This window comes from Doryrhamphus excisus, linkage group LG1 (assembly GCF_037039965.1).
Source record: "Doryrhamphus excisus strain RoL-2023G ecotype Guam linkage group LG1, RoL_Dexc_Guam_v1.1, whole genome shotgun sequence".
NCBI lineage: Eukaryota > Metazoa > Chordata > Actinopteri > Syngnathiformes > Syngnathidae > Doryrhamphus > Doryrhamphus excisus.
Window position 1 is genome coordinate 28,243,292 of NC_136357.1, and position 17,492 is coordinate 28,260,783.

Consider the following 17,492-nt stretch of genomic DNA (forward strand, 5'->3'; position numbering starts at 1 on the left):
GTCAAGTGCACTCCTTCTGTTGAGTTGAAAACACACACACATAAACACACATCATGACCTTCAATGCAATAAATGCAAGTCATGGACGTACAGTAGATCCCTATTCATCTAATAGAAAGTGGGTGGATGGTGTTATCTACAGGGGAAAGAATGCTGCATCTATGCATTTTTTGGGGGGGGGGCTTTTTCAACATTCCACATGGATGAATAAATTAATAGTATCGTATCGGAAGTGAATAAGTTGTGTTAGGATATTCACGCTCCTTCATTTATTCTTGTTTTTTTCTGCTTTTGATTATAAATAATTTGTTTTCTGTGGTAAAAATCATTTGAAAGTGGTTTGATGGCGCTATCGATATCGGTATTGTATCGGAAGTGAAAAAGTTGTGTTAGGATATTCACGCTCCTTCGTTCCTTCTTGTTTTTTTATGCTTTTGATTATAAATGATTAGTTTTCTGTGGTAAGTGGTTTGATGGCGCTACCTGCAGGGTGTCGCAGCTACGAATCCAGCAGAAGCATCTTTCACACAAGTCAATTCACTTCGCAATTCAATTGATAAGAGTCTTCTCTAACTTTTCACACTCCCAAATAAGTCATAAAAATATGTACGAGTCATGCTGATATCAGATCGATATCGGTATCGTATCGGAAGTGAAAAAATTGCGTTAGGATATTCACGCTCCTTCGTTCCTTCTTGTTTTTTATGCTTTTGATTATAAATAATTAATTTTCTGTGGTTACTTCGATAGAAAGTGGTTTGATGGCGCTATCTGCAGGGTGTCGCAGCTACGAATTCAGCAGAAGCATCTTTCACACAAGTCAATTCACTTCACAATTCAATTGATAAAATCTTTTCTAACTTTTCACACTCCAAAATAAGTTATAAAAATATGTACGAGTCATGCTGATATCGGATCGGTATCGTATCGGAAGTGAAAAAGTTGTGTCGGGACATTCGTGCTCCTGCATATTCACAGATTAGTTTTCTCTTGCTTTATGTCGTAAATTTGTGCATTTTATGGTAAATTAAGTCGAAAGTGGCTTGATGGCGCTATCTGCAGGAGCTGACCCGCAAGTCAATTCACTCAACATTTTCCTGCAGGAAGATGCTTTGAAAAGATGACGGTACAATATTGTATATGATTGTTTGTTAATGTGTGAAACTGACTGTAAAATGTTTTTAATAAATGTGAGTTTAAAGTATCAAAAATAGGCATTTTAGAGCCTTTTATGGGCGCGGCCATTATTCATGTTTTTTTTGGCATTCATGGGCGGGGTATTGACTCGTGATCTACTGTACTACTATGGTTTAAAAAGGCAACAGTTAGACACACATACACAGACGGCAGATGGGCTGGTCTGTGCAAACGGAGGTAACCCTTGGCAACAGGCCGGAGGAGGAACTTCAGCTCCTGATCAGCGTCAGAAACTCATCGCGGGTTTTGGGATCTTCCCGAAAAACACCCAGCATGGTGCTGGTGATGGTCTTGCTGTTCATCTTCTGGACGCCTCGCATCACCATGCACATGTGACTGTGGACAGGAAGTGGAGAGGACATGTCAACATACTGGAAAAAAAACAAAAAAAATGGAAGAGGGTGGAATTGAACTTGGGTCTCCGAGCTGTGAGGCCTGCGCGCTAGCCGCTTGTCCGCCATGCAGCCTCAGAAAAATAAATAATTTTTTCAATTTTTTTGTTGTTGCAATTTTTGGAAAATTATATTGAAAAAAGTTATAACATTATGAGAATAAAGTCATAATATAATGATGAAAAAATATGTTTCACAAGTAGAAGTAGTAAAGAAAAAAGATATGAATGTGAATATGAAAAGACTGAATATTATGCTGAATATTAACCAAAGAATAAAGTTGGAATTTTTGGAACGTTAGGTTTGAAAAAAAAAATTACAATAATAAAATTATTTTGGTAGCATCAAGTAGAAATACCCGCTTGTCCAGCGTGCTGACCCGGAAAAATACATAATTTTTGTAAAGTTGTAACATTATGAATTTTTTTTTTTGCAATTTTTGGAAAATTTAATTGAAAAAAGTTATAGCATGACAAGAATAAAGTCATAATATCATGATGAAAAAAAATATTTCACAAGTAGAAATAGCAAAGAAATTTTTTTGAAAGTTGCAATATTATGAGGAAAAAAAATCAGAATAAAGTTGGAATTTTTGGAACGTTAGGTTTGGAAAAAAAAAATATTACAATCATAAAATCCTGATATATCATATCATGATGAAAAAAATATTTCACAGGTAGAAATAGTAAAAAAAAAATTTTGAAAGTCGCAATATTATGAGGAAAAAAACAAAAAAAAATGAAAAAATAAAGTTGGAATTTTTGGAGGTTAGGTTTGAAAAAAAAAATATATATTACAATCATAAAATCCTGATACTATGGATATTATTTTAGTAGCATCAAGTAGAAACAGTAAATAAATTTTTTTAACACAGAGATGGCAGAGGGTGGATTTGAACTCGGGTCTCCTAGCTGTGAGGTCTGCGCACTAACCACTAGACCGCCGTACAGCCGTCAGTAATGTTGTATTAATAAAACTCCGAGGTAATCTTATGCTTCACCGATAATGTTTTTTTGTCATGCGTTGAGATTTCACGCATTGTTCGGCGGTCCTTGAACGCACCGCAGTTGATGCCTACTGTCTACTGAACTTATGGCGACGCGGACGTACGTTGCTTCCATGACGACGCCGACTCCAGTTGGCTGCAGCGCTTCTGTGATGGCCACGGCGATTTGCTTGGTCAACCTCTCCTGAACTGGGAAGAAAATAATGAAAAAAAAAATAACGTGAATAAATACTGCAGCTGCTTCGCCAAGGGATAGTACTACTACTGCGAATGCAGTAATACCTTGTAGTCTGCGGCTGTAGATCTCTACGATCCTGAGAAGAGAAGAAAGTGTTACGTTTATCAGGGTACAGGGGGTCCTCCAGTTAAAAATAACCTTAGCTAGCTAAAATAATTTAGCTAGCTAAGGTTATTTTGTTTAATAAAGTCATAACAACAAGACAAAAGCTACATTTTCACCTGAAAAAAGTCCGAATTTTAGGTTTAAGTTTTGATTTATTTAAGTTTTATTTAAGTTTTTCTGAGCTGTACAGCCAAGGAAAAATACATAATTTTTGTCAAGTAGTAACATTTAAATGTATATTATTAAAATTGAAACATATTTTTTTTTGCAATTTTTGGAAAAAAGAGATTGAAAAAAGTTATAGCATTACGAGAATAAAGTCATAATATCATGATTAAAAAAATATTTCACAAGTAGAAATAGTTTTTTAAAAATATGGCATTTTTGAAAGTTGCAATATTATGAGAAAAAAATAACAAAGTTGGAATTTTTGGAACGTTAGGTTTGAAAAAAAATTATATATTACAATCATAAAATCTTTATACTATGGATATTATTTTAGTAGCATTTATTTATATTATTAAAATGGAAAAATATTATTTTTTTTTGCAATTTTTGGGAAAAGAGATTGAAAAAAGTTATAGCATTACGAGAATAAAGTCATAATATCATGATGAAAAAAATATTTCACAAGTAGAAATAGTTTTTTTTTTAAATATGGTATTTTTGAAAATTTCAGAAAGTATTATATCGACATAGGATGATTCAGCACATTAAGGCAGTAAGACTTGCACACCCCTGTTGTAATAATGGACCCTCCCTATGACACACTTTCACTTTAAGATAATAACAAGAGAAATATGAAATATAAATATGTACCATTTTTTTCTAGAAGATCCCGGTTACGCCTAACCCGGTTTAACCTTTAACCTGCTGACCTTCACCGTGAGCAAACCACTTTGGACATTTAAGACCTTCTGACAAATGTCACAGGGTGAAGTGCATGGCTGTTAAAAGACACGAGAATAAAATCATAATATAATGATGAAAAAATATATTTCACAAGTACAAACAGTAATCAAAAAGATATGAATATGAAAAGACTGAATATTATGCAGAAAAAAAACGAAGAATAAAATTGGAATTTTTCAAATGTTAGGTTTGAAAAAAATATATATATTACAATCATAAAATCCTGATACTATGTATATTATTTTAGCAGCATCAAGTAAAAATAATAAAGAAAAAAAAGCCTTATTTTTTTTAAATGTCGTAATATTAAGAGAAACAAATAATTATGAATTTTTTTTGTTGCATTTTTTGAAAAAAAAATTTGATTGAAAAAAGTAATAGCATTACGAGAATAAAGTCATAATATCATGATGAAAAAAATATTTCACAAGTAGAAATAGTAAAGAAAAATTTTTGAAAGTCGCAATATTATAAGGAAAAAAAACGAAAAAAAACGAAAGAATAAAGTTGGAATATTTGGAGGTTAGGTTTGAAAAAAATATATATATTACAATCATAAAATCCTGATACTATGTATATTATTTTAGCAGCATCAAGTAAAAATAATAAAGAAAAAAAGCCTTATTTTTTAAAATGTCGTAATATTAAGAGAAATAAATAATTATGATTTTTTTGTTGCATTTTTTGAAAAAAAAATTTGATTGAAAAAAGTAATAGCATTACGAGAATAAATTCATAATATCATGATAAAAAAAAATCACAAGTAGAAATAGTTTAAAAAAAAATTGAAAGTCGCAATATTATGAGGGAAAAAAAAACGAAAAAAACGAAAGAATAAAGTTGGAATTTTTGGAGGTTAGGTTTGGGTTTCTACCGTGCATGCTTCCAAAATGAAGCAAAATACTATATAAATTGTATTTAATTACGTACATAGATACATAATAAAAATAACGAGAGTAGTAGACGCTTACTGTGTGTGTAGTACTGGTTTAGTAAGTGGTTTTAGTGCGCTAATACCTCAGTGTGCTAAGGTATTGGGGTCAGTGGGATCAGATTCTACACATTCTTATAATCGTCTTAAACCCACACACACACACACACACACACACACACATGTTGAACATGATCAATTAAACACTGCCGCACTCACAAACGATACACACAAACATCCCGTCCTCACCTGGCCAGCTTGCTGAGGCCCAGGACCCGCTTGTTGGGGAGGTAACCGATGTGAACCTGCGTGGAGTGGTGACAAGATCATTTAGAGTCGGTGGAAACCACATTCATACCTATGGACAGTTTGGAGTCGCTAATTAACCTAATTAACCTCTTCGAGCGAGCCAGCCAATCACAGGGCACATATAGACAAACAACCATTCACACTCACATTCATACCTATGGACAATTTGGAGTGGCTAATTAACCTAGCATGTTTTTGGAATGTGGGAGGAAAACGACTAACAATTATATTCTTAGTCGATTAATCTGACGCTTGTTTTACGATTAATCGAGTAGTTGGTTTAGCCCCAGACAAACCAAAACAGTCAGTGGTTTTGCAACATTCATTCATTCATTTTCTAACGCGTATCCTCATGAGGGTCGCGGGGGGTGCTGGAGCCTATCCTAGCTGTCTTCGGGCGAGCCAGCCAATCACAGGGCACATATAGACAAACAACCATTCACACTCACATTCATACCTATGGACAATTTGGAGTGGCTAATTAACCTAGCATGTTTTTGGAATGTGGGAGGAAAACGACTAACAAGTATATTCTTAGTCGATTAATCTGACACTTGTTTTACGATCAATCGAGCATTATAATCGAATAAAGTCATATCATGATGAAAAAAAAAATCACAAGTAGAAATAGTTTTTTAAAAATATGTCATTTTTGAAAGTTGCAATATTATGAGAAAAAAGTTGGAATTTTTGGAACATTAGGTTTGAAAAAAATGTATATATTACAATCATAAAATCTTGATACTATGGATATTATTTTAGTAGCATCAAGTAGAAATAGTCTCGGAAAAAAAAGTACTTATTTTTTAAATGTCGTAATGAAAGAAACAAAACTAAGAATAAATTTGTAATTTTTGAAAAATTCTGCTGCCACAAAGTTCAAAATATTACGAGAGTCATGTCATAATATTATGAGTGAGTATTATAGTATGTTTGTTTGTTGCCGAAACCTGTTCAAATCATAATGTTCTGAATATTAGTAGAATTAAAGTGGATTTTTTTGTAATGCTATAAGATATCCAATTGAAGTACATTCATTGGATTTCAATATATATACATATATATATGGATTTCTGGTTTGGTTTAGTAGTACTACTGTAGTCATATAGTAGTATGTTTACTGCATCTAGTATGTCCATAAAGAAGGCACAAGGATAAAAAAGGCAAACAAGGAAGGGTCTGACTGAGGAACATCATCAGCTGGAGAATCACTGCTGTGGATGGCTCCAGGCTCTAATTCTGACACACACACACACACACATATACACACACACACACACACATACACACAAACACAAACACACACGCTCCACCCAAATGTCAGACGCAATTTGGTGACGAGATGAGAGAAAGGGCAGCGGAAGGAAGCTTGCAAGGATTCCTCCTTCTTTCTCCTTTTCTGGCCTCCGCTCTCCTCTCTGCAGCAGACTGATAGAGTGGCATCAAACATCCGCCAAGGCTGACCGTGTCTCCTATTTGCAACGTACACACCGAGGGAAATTGCTCTTTGATCCGGCGTTTTTACGGTACTGAATAACTGAAATTCTCGAGAACACCATCCGGATTGTCAAACATGGAGGGGGAAACTTCCGCACACTTCCTGGTGAGACGAGAACTTCCTGGCCTCAGCCAGAACATTGACAATGACCCAAAACAACGGAATGGCTCATTATGGTTTTGTTTTTTTTAAAAACACGTTAAGATCCTGGAGTGGCCTAGCCAGCTGAAACTTTGAGTTGCCAAGCGACAGCCTCAAAACCTTCAGAATTTGGAGTCCCAAAGATACTTAGTTACAAGTTCAGTAACTTTGACCAAGGATGCTTCGACAAGGTCATGGGACGGTGGCCGAAAAAAACGTAAAAGATGTATAAATACGTAGTATTTGGGATCGGGTATTGAGGTTTATAAAAACGTATAAATACGTCTTCAGTATTGAATGAGTTAAGATCCTGGAGTGGCCTAGCCAGAGTCCGGATCTTAATCCCGAAGAACATCTGTGTAGGGAGCTGAAATTTTGAGTTGCCAAGCGACAGCCTCAAAACCTTCAGAATTTTGAGTCCCAAACAAGGTCGACAAGGTCATGAGAGGGTGGACGAAAAAAAAACGTAAAAGTTGTACAAATACGTCTTCCGTATTGAATGAGTGAAGATCCTGGAGTGGCCTAGCCAGAGTCCGGATCTTAATCCAGAAGAACACCTGTGTAGGGAGTTGAAATTTTGAGTTGCCAAGCGACAGCCTCAAAACCTTCAGAATTTGGAGTCCCAAAGATGCTTCAACATGTAAAGTTCAGTAACTTTGACCAAGGATGCTTCGACAAGGTCATGGGAGGGTTGACACGCGGCCCGCGGGCCAAATGTGGCCCGCAGGAAACTAGTTTGAGGCCCCCGCCTTGATATGAAAGTTTAATGTTAGTGCGGCCCGCGCAAGTTTGATATGGATGCTGTACGGCAGGGGTCTCAAACACGCGGCCCGCGGGCCAAATGTGGCCCGCAGGACACTAGTTTGAGGCCCCCGCCTTGATATGAAAGTTTAATGTTAGTTAAAGTTTGGTATGGATGCTGTATGGTATCATGTACCCAGAAAAAAATTATTACGTTTGATTCATGTTCATGTTAAAGGTTAAATAACTGTTAATAGCTATCCTCCCTATCCGTGTGGAAGTGGTAAGTTTTTGGCTATTTAAGTTGAAAGGAAATAACTTGAAGGCTACCGTTTAGGTGGCTAGCTCTCTAGTTTGCGAGTTAGCATGTGTCTCAAGACCCTGCAGTTGCCCAGACCCTAGCTCCAGTGGTAAATTGAGTTTGAGACCCCTGCTCCAGCTCGTCCGTCATCATCATGAACGACAGAATAATGTGGTTTTACATCAACGCCTTCTCAAACAACTGCGATGACGACATGATGAGGATGTGTGTCACTTCCTGTAATGAGTCACCGAGGACAGGTGCCGGATAAGAGGCGACGCGGCTCACAGTCATAAGCTTTTGGATAGAACCACCTGATCGCTGTCTCACACACACACACACACACACACACACACACAGGACATGTGCTCGGTGTGTGATTCACCGCTGTCATCACAGGCCATTTACCAGCCATTTACGCCAGTGGAGAAATCAAACGCCCATCATCTATTGTCTTAGCCGACATGCACCTGCAGGCAAGATGGTGGGATAAGTGATGCCTGATACACATAAAAGAAGGGGAACAACCAATCAGGTTTAAAAGAAGGCCGTAGGAAGCCAAAGGTAAAGCGGATTTCAGCAAATCGAATTGTTTCTCATGGTGCCTGCTTTAAAAGCAGATAACGACTAATCGGGGGAAGCGGCGACTGGATGTTGACGTCACGCTAGCATGTGACATGGCGGCGTTCATGAGCTCTGATGTTTCACGGTTTTACTTGTGACTGAGTTCTATGTTTCCATTGAGGGGCATTTATGTTCCGTTTTTATAAGTTGATGTTTACATCAGTGGTACACGAGAGACATTATATATTAATTATATATTTAATTTATTATGTATATTTAATTTATTTATATTAAATTTTTATTTATATTTATATTTATTTTTTATTTATATTTAATTTTTCATTTATATTTAAATTTTATTTATATATTTATATAATTATTCGAGGGGATTTACACTATTTACAGTGGAACCTCAGTTAGCATTTTTTTTTTGGTTAAAGTTGAAAAAAAATTGTCATTCCCCGGTTAGCGTCTGATATGGCATGTGTGTTGCTGCCTGAATCCATATGTATTTTTAATATTTTAAAATAATTGTAATTATTATAAATTATTATATTTTAATTATTTTAAAATATTATGTATTTTTTAATATTTCAAAAATACATATGGATGGAAAACATCCCTCCATGTTAGCATTCTATTAGCTAGCGACCAAAGAACTGCAAATCAGCAACGTTATGTCGACGGCTTAACACAAAACACCTTTTTATAGTTTTAGAATTATATTTTTTATATGCATAAAACAAATATAAATACATATAAATATATATATACATACATATATATACATACATACATACATATACACACATATATATATATATATATACTGAGGTTCCACTGTAAATAGTGTAAATCCCCTCAAATATAAAAATATAAAAATATAAATATAAAAAATATTAAAAAATATATAAATATAAAAAATATAAATTAAATATAAATTATAAAATTAAATATAAATAAAAATCAAATATAAATAAATTAAATCTAAATAACCTATATTGACATGCTTTCATTTTGAAGCTTACTTTGCACTGAACAGGAAGTGACAGTGTGCACCTTTCAATGGTGTGTCTTAAGAAAAATAAAATTCACGCTTAAACGGGTATTTTTTAGGCAGAACAACAAAGTGGACTCGGACTTGATGCGATGGAATCGACTTAAGCGGCTTTACATTATTTTTTTTTCCCTGAACCCAAACAGGAAGCAATCATCCTATTTGCTGCTTTTCCCCAAGTCCTAATCACCGTGGAATCGAGCGTGTTTTTCTTACCCTGCCAATGATGGGCACCAGGTGATGTTCGCACATGGAGAAGACGTCGATGTCTTTGACAATCACCATCTCGTCGTGGTCCTCGTCGAAGATGGCATCGTTGAGCACGTCTGCGTGGGAAAAGCAACGTAAGTCAGTGAAGTAGCTAAAAGGTATATTTCATATATTAAAAAAAAGGTTTCTTTTCATGGTTGGGAGGTCTTAAGGTTTGATGCTCACCGGAATCTCCCGGCATTGTTTCTTTCCTCCGGGTCGCCCTCCACCTTTACCGCTTTTGTTATCTTCAGATTCTTTAATTCTCTCTAATGACAGTAGTGTTGTTTCCATGCACTGCTGCTGCTCTTTATTGCTTTTTTTTTTTTTTTGCTCATTCAATAAAGCGCTTTATGTGTTTGGTGATGGCGCAGACACCTCTCAGCCATACCTTGGCAGTTTTTAATTTCCTGACTGACAATCAGTTAGAGGCGGTGGAAAAAAAAACACACACACAAAGCGGGAGACAAGGTCATCGTCACTTGTTGCTGACGGGACTGGAAGTAAACACGCAGCCAGCTAGAAAATGATAGAGGCGTGGTGGCACATTAAAAGCTTGTTCATGGTGGTGGGGGTGGGGGTAGGGGGGGTATTGTTTGTTTGGTTTTTCCATCTAAAATGCGCATAAAAGCTGCGATTCTCTGCACTTTCTTATTTATTCTTTTGTATGAATGGACGTTATCTTCTCTTTTGCATAAACACTAAAACAAGGGTGTCCAAAGTGAAACCCAAAAAAAGCCACAAAAACCAGCAGTAATTTCGGAAGAATTAAGTGAAAAAATTACAGAAAAAAACATTGTTATCTAATGAAAAAAAGTAATTTTAGAAGAATTAAGGATGTAATATTCTGACGAAAACAAACTATGTTATAATTTTTTGGAATTTTTGGATTGTTTTCTAATTTGAAAATAAAAATGGAAAATGAAAAAAACAAAAGCACACAAGAAATTCAATAAAGGGAAAAAAGTGAAATGTTGAAGCTGAAATTCATCCCAGCTGTCTGTTCGGGGCGAGAGGCGGGGTACACCCTGGACTGGTCGCCAGCCAATCACAGGGCACATATAGACAAACAACCATTCACACTCACATTCATACCTATGGACAATTTGGAGTCGCTAATTAACCTAGCATGTTTTTGGAATGTGGGAGGAAACCGGAGTACCCGGAGAAAACCCACGCCGAGAGTGGAATTGAACTGTAGCACCTGCGTGCTAACCACTTGACCACCATGCAGCCCTTAAATGGCTTCATTCATTCATTCATTTTCTACCGCTTTTTCATCACAAGGGTCATGGGGGTGCTGGAGCCTATCCCAGCAGTCCTTGGGCGAGAGGCGGGGTAGACCCTGGACTGGTGGCTAGCCCATCACATATAGACAAACAACCATTCACACTCACATTCATACCTATGGACAATTTGGAGTCGCTAATTAACCTAGCATGTTTTTGGAATGTGGGAGGAAAACCCACGCATGCACGGGGAGAACATGCAAACTCCACACAGAGATGGCCGAGGGTGGAATTGAACCCTGGTCTCCTAGCTGTGAGGTCTGCGCGACAACCACTCGTCCGCCGTGCAGCCCTCAATTTAGTCATGTTTGTCTATAAGGCAGGAGGACCATTGATCAAATTGACTTAAGATTTGTCAGATCAAAATACAAGACTTCTTCCTGAATCTGCACTCTCAGCATCATTCATTCATTCAATCATTCATTCATTCGCGGGGGGGCGGGGGGTCAAACTCGGGTCTCCTACGCAGTAACCACTTGTCCACCGTACAGCCTTCAATTTAGTCATCAATTTAGTTTTCTCCGGGTACTCCAGTTTCCTCCCACATTCCAAAAACATGCTAGGTTAATTAGCGACTCCAAATTGTCCATAGGTATGAATGTGAGTGTGAATGGTTGTTTGTCTCAGCATCATTCATTCATTCATTTTCTACTGTTTATCCTCAAAAAAATTACCACTTCCACACTAAATGAGAGGACAACCTTTTGGCACTCGATCTCATGTCATGCAATGTTCGTCATAGCCAATGTAGAGGGACGACTGTGGGGGGTGGGGGGGGGGTGTACACCTTGGACTGGTCGCCAGCCAATCACAGGGCACATATAGACAAACAACCATTCACACTCACATTCATACCTATGGACAATTTGGAGTCGCCGATTAACCTAGCATGTTTTTGGAATGTTGGAAGGAAGCCGGAGAAAACCCACGCATGCACGGGGAGAACATGCAAACTGCACACAGAGATGACCCGAGAGTGGAATCGAACTCGGGGTCTCCTAGCTGTGAAGCCTGTGCGCTGGCCTGAACTTACATCCATTCACTTTCCAGTATCGCTGGAAAAAGTTAGCACAGACGAAGCTAAGCTACCGGGCTGACACGGTAATAAAGTGGTAATTGTGTTTGGAGAAACAGAAGGTGTGGCTGCTCGTTACATGTGGTTAGCACCAGGGTATACCCTCGCTAATGTCAAGCCTGACTGATGACTGCTGGTGCTTGTTGTCTAAGTGGACTCTGGGTTTGTTTGCAGAGCGGATAAAATGCCAAATGCTAATGCTAATGGTTTAATTTCATTTGAACATGCAATCAGATTACAATTGAACGCATCACATAATCAGTTCCCAGTTCCACATCTCCAAAAAGGAGTAGGAAGAAGCAAAGCGTATTAAATCCTACCCCTCCATCTGGTACTTTTACTATCACTAACTGTTACATTTGTTCACTTCCTGCTTTCCTAATATAGTTTAAGTTTTGGGTTTTTTTGTAATTTTCGCTATAATGTACGTATGTTTTATCTAGATGTTGAAAACCTTTCCCGAGCTAGTTTGATGCTAAATCGCTAATGCTAGCATAACACTGGGCTTCAGCTACGTTCATGTCAAATCCAGCCCGACAATAGTTGCAGTACTGCTCTCAAAATGGACTAAATTGCCTTGCTGGTTACACTGGGAGGCTGCTAGATGGCGCTGTCACGCAAAATCCAATCACCAAAGAAGAAGCTCGGGGATTTGTAGCAATAGTGACCTCTAACGGAAAGAGAGTGAATTACAACCGCATGAAATGAATGGACTTGAGTGGAAGTACAATAATATTTTCTTGTAACATTATATATTTTTCTGAAATCTAAAAAAAATCTAAAAATATTTTCCTTTATGCTCTGAAAATTAAATTATTTTTTATAATATTCTAACAATATTAAAAAAAATTATTCTTTTATTATTTTTTTTATTCTTTATTATATCTTTTTTATTGTTGTATTTTTTTTATTCATTATTATTGTAAAATCACTTCTCACCACTGACTTATGTGTCTTCAGCAAGCATGATGTATCCCTTTCAGTCATCATTCATATGCATTTTGAATTATTTTCTGCATGGACGTGTTTTGGGTTAACATTTGAACATATGCAACACATGAATTGGAATAATGGATTCTGTTATAGTCGATTAAAGTCGGACCTTCTGGAACGGATTAATAGTGCTAAGCAAGGTTCGATACCAGTGGAATTACAACAAGAACAACCCTCGACTGTTACCCGAGCTATCACGCTCACATTGTTTGTTACTGCCGGCATTTTTAATCATGTAGACAAAGGAAAAAGTACAATTAATCAATCCTCTTTGGGAAATAAGCACAATGCACTTACTAACTTATTTTTAATAGTTTTACACCCGGTTTTGATCAAGGTGTTAGTATTAAGCTGAAAGTACTAAACAAAAAATACTTTTGTGTTAGTCATGTGTCGGTCAGCAAGAGGATTTGGGGTCCTTGTTGTGATCAAAGCTGAACCCATGACCGCTACGCACACGCACACACGTGAACACACTGATTAAACAGTTACGGCGTTCTCAGCTTTCCAATAATTCTGAGGGGAGGCTCTTGCTGCAGCCAATCAGCAGAAAGCACGGGGTACCCCGTCGATTCAGGAGGAACAGTATTTCACAAGCACTTTTTTTTTTTTTACATCAGAAAAAGCTCACCACACGCAACCAAGCATAGGTACGTATATGCAGTATTACAGTAGTATTTGCCACCTTACCAAAAAAAAAACACATTTTTTCACAATGTAACTACATTGACAAAGGCTTACAAACAAATATAAATGCAAAATAATATTATTTTAGATGATGTATCACCCGCATGGTATGCTGGGTAACATCCATATATACAATTCAAGCCAATGTTTACCAATGTTGGGTGAATGCTTTTTTTCCAAAAACAGAAAAAAAAAATAAACGACCCTCGTGAGGATAAGTGGTAGAAAATGAATTAATGAATGAATCATGGGCTGCGCGGTGTTAAAGTGGTTAGCACACAGGTCTCACAGCTAAGAGACCCAAGTTCAATTCCACCCTCGGCCATCTCTGTGTGGAGTTTGCATGTTCTCCCCGTTTCTCCGGGTACTCCGGTTTCCTCCCACATTCCAAAAAAAAAAAAACATGCTAGGTTAATTAGCGACTCCAAATTGTCCATAGGTATGAATGTGAGTGTGAATGGTTGTTTGTCTTATATGTGCCCTGTGATTGGCAGGCCACCAGTTCGGGGGGGTGTACCCCGCCTCTCACCCGTAATATTATGAGAAACAAACAAAACAATGAATAAAGTTTTATTTTGGGAAAATTAGGTTGCAGAAAAAATTATAATGTTACGGGAATAAAATCAAAATATTATGGGAATAAAGTAATGTCAATCCAAAAATAAAATAAAACTGAAATAGTTAATAATACATTTTTTAAAAAACAACAGAAATGAAAAAACAGCTGCAATTGGACTAGAATAAAGTCAAAATATTAACAGAAAAAAAGTTGCAATTTTACAACAATAATATTTATAATATAGGATATTATCTCCGGGTACTCCGGTTTCCTCCCACATTCCAAAAAAAAACATGCTAGGTTAATTAGCCACTCCAAATTGTCCATAGGTATGAATGTGAGTGTGAATGGTTGTTTGTCTATATGTGCCCTGTGATTGGCTGGCCACCAGTCCAGGGTGTACCCCGCCTCTCGCCCGAAGACAGCTGGTATAGGCTCCAGCACCGCCCACAACTGACCCCCAATGAACGTATTGCTTGGGAATCACCATCATGGCCCTAATACCGCCAAGTGTGGAGAAGCGGGTCCAGGTGCTGAAACTGCTTTAAACATGTTTGACTCCTGAAAGCTAACTGCAGGATGTAAATCTTTCTTGGAAGAATTGCAGCTTTGAAGAGAAGCCTGGACACACCCATTCACTTTTTTTTTTTTTTTTTTTGGAAAACGATTAGCGTGAAAAGAATGAAAGACACATGGCAATATCATGCAGGTAAATACGTAACAGCTAAGAGACCAGAGTTCGATTCCACTCTCTGCCATCTCTGTGTGGAGTTTGCATGTTCTCCCCGTGCATGCGTGGGTTTTCTCCGGGTACTCCGGTTTCCTCCCACATTCCAAAAAAAACATGCTAGGTTAATTAGCGACTCCAAATTGTCCATAGGTATGAATGTGAGTGTGAATGGTTGTTTGTCTATATGTGCCCTGTGATTGGCTGGCCACCAGTCCAGGGTGAAGAAGTTTTGTATTTTGATCTGACAAATCTTAAGTAAATTTGATCAATGGTCCTCCTGTGGAGTGGTTAGCACGCAGGCCTCACAGCTAGGAGACCAGGGTTCAATTCCACCCTCGGCCATCTCTGTGTGGAGTTTGCATGTTCTCCCCGTGCATGCGTGGGTTTTCTCCGGGTACTCCGGTTTCCTCCCACATTCCAAAAAAAACATGCTAGGTTAATTAGCGACTCCAAATTGTCCATTGGTATGAATGTGAGTGTGAATGGTTGTTTGTCTATATGTGCCCTGTGATTGGCTGGCTTGCGACCAGTCCAGGGTGTACCCCGCCTCTCGCACGAAGACAGCTAGGATAGGCTCCAGCACCCCCGCGAAAATTAATGAATGAAATATATGACCAGTATATACACTATGAGACCTTGTTAGTAAATTAAAAATGAAATATGAAGCATTAAGAATATTGCAGATTATTATTTAAGCAAATATAACAGGAAAAAACGCCTATTGACAGAGAAAAATTTTGTATAATGATACTTTTTTTTTTTTATTTCTCCGGGTACTCCGGTTTCCTCCCACAATTCAAAAACATGCTAGGTTAATTAGCGACTCCAAATTGTCCATAAGATTAACATTACAGTAGCATTACCAACACCTAGTGAGCAGTCTAGAATACTGATGTCTTTGAATGGGTCCCTTGAATTCCTTATATTTGTATTTTAGTTCATTTCTTTTAACCACAAAACAGCTTTATTTATGAATGAATATATATGAACATGGATAAAAATAAAAATAAAAATATGTAAACTTTATTTTTAAATAACCTGTGTAATTGTTTTGGTAATAGTTACTTTATTCCCATAATATGGGAAACTTTCCGCGTAACCTAACTATTCAAAAATGACAACTTTATTTGTTGTTTTGTTTGTCCCTCATATTGTAACATTAACATTGTTAGCATATCTTACACTTAAATGTTTCTTTAATATTTCAATTTTATGCCACTAAAATGAAGTTATTTTTTACTCAAAATATTCTGACAATATTTTCGTATAATGACAACTTTTTTTCAGAATTTTTTGGACTTTATTCTTGTTAAATGAAATAAATACAAGTGATACTTTGGACACCCCTGACCTAGCAAAGTTGCTACAAGGCATTTCAGTGTTTATATCGCTATTGTAAACATTAACTAGGTACGTTTTTATGAAAAAAAAATATAGATATTGTTACTATTTTCGACACTGCCGTAAAAAAAACCCGCTCAGATGCTTCTAAGTAAGGTTCTGGAGGATTTGAAACTCACCGATGATAGTCTCCTGGTAGCCCTTGGTGAAGAACTGCATGGCGGTCGCTGCTCTCCAGGGAGTTTTGACGAGTCCCTGCCGCTGCGGGTCCTCCCCGAGCCCCCTGAGGATGGTGGTGAAGGCGGCGGCCAGGGAGGGCAGACTCATCTCGTTGTCCTCCACGCTCCTGGTTCGCTCCTCCTTCCAGCTCTCCATCACCGACGACCGGTTGGACGCGGACTCGGCGGCCGGAGTCAGGGAAGCAGCAGGTGGTCTTATCACCATCCCGTCAAAGTGTCCGTTGAAGGCGGAGCCGGTGTCCGCGGTGTCTTTCCTGTCGCTGGAAGTGTACTGAGCCGGCTTTGAGTGTTCGTTGGAAGTGTACTGTGCTTGTTTCGAGTGTTCCATTTTTTTCTTTGCGTTGCTAACTTGTGGATTCGAACCGGTTCGGACTTTGATTGAAGCAGATGTGTCAGCGCGGCGGCCATTTATACTTGCGGATTTACTCCACGGGGAGTTGTGATTGGCTGGTAGGCTCCCAGTGGGCGGGGTCGCGAGCCTTTGTAAGCCTATAGGGACACAGAACAGCTGGAGGAGCCTTTCCACTGTGTTATAATATCCAAAGAGCTATATACAAACTATTAACGTTACTATTACATTATTATTATTATTATTATTATTATTACACATATAGGAACGCAAGAAATGAAGAAACTATTAGTAAGGGTGTGATTAAATAATCTTGCATACGATTTAATTCAAAGTAACTTTGTATAAAACACCCATCACTTTCTAAAAATACTACTACACAAGCCTTTACTGTATACAAAAAAGTTTTAAAATTAAAAAATAAAAAATTTAAATTTTAAACTTTTAAAATTAAAGTTCTGCTGAGTTGTTCAGCGATTTTTTTTGTTTATTTTTTTTACCACCATATAATTAAAGAAAACTAAAAATAAAACAGCAAAAATTTAAAAAATTGTATTAATTTGACAAGAATAAAGTCAAAATATTGAGT

At 37.4% G+C, this 17,492-nt stretch overlaps 1 protein-coding gene across 1 annotated transcript; it reads right to left on the reverse strand.

Annotated features, from left to right (window-relative positions):
- Positions 1 to 460: 460 nt before the first annotated feature.
- On the reverse strand, positions 461 to 16,941 carry gch1 (GTP cyclohydrolase 1). The gene is made up of 6 exons (XM_058077027.2): positions 16,495 to 16,941; positions 9,609 to 9,718; positions 5,031 to 5,086; positions 2,878 to 2,909; positions 2,700 to 2,784; positions 461 to 1,533 (listed from the first exon to the last, which is right to left on the reverse strand). The coding sequence occupies exons 1-6, from the start codon at positions 16,880 to 16,882 to the stop codon at positions 1,407 to 1,409; spliced, it is 798 nt and encodes a 265-aa protein (XP_057933010.2). The 5' UTR covers positions 16,883 to 16,941; the 3' UTR covers positions 461 to 1,406.
- Positions 16,942 to 17,492: the final 551 nt, after the last annotated feature.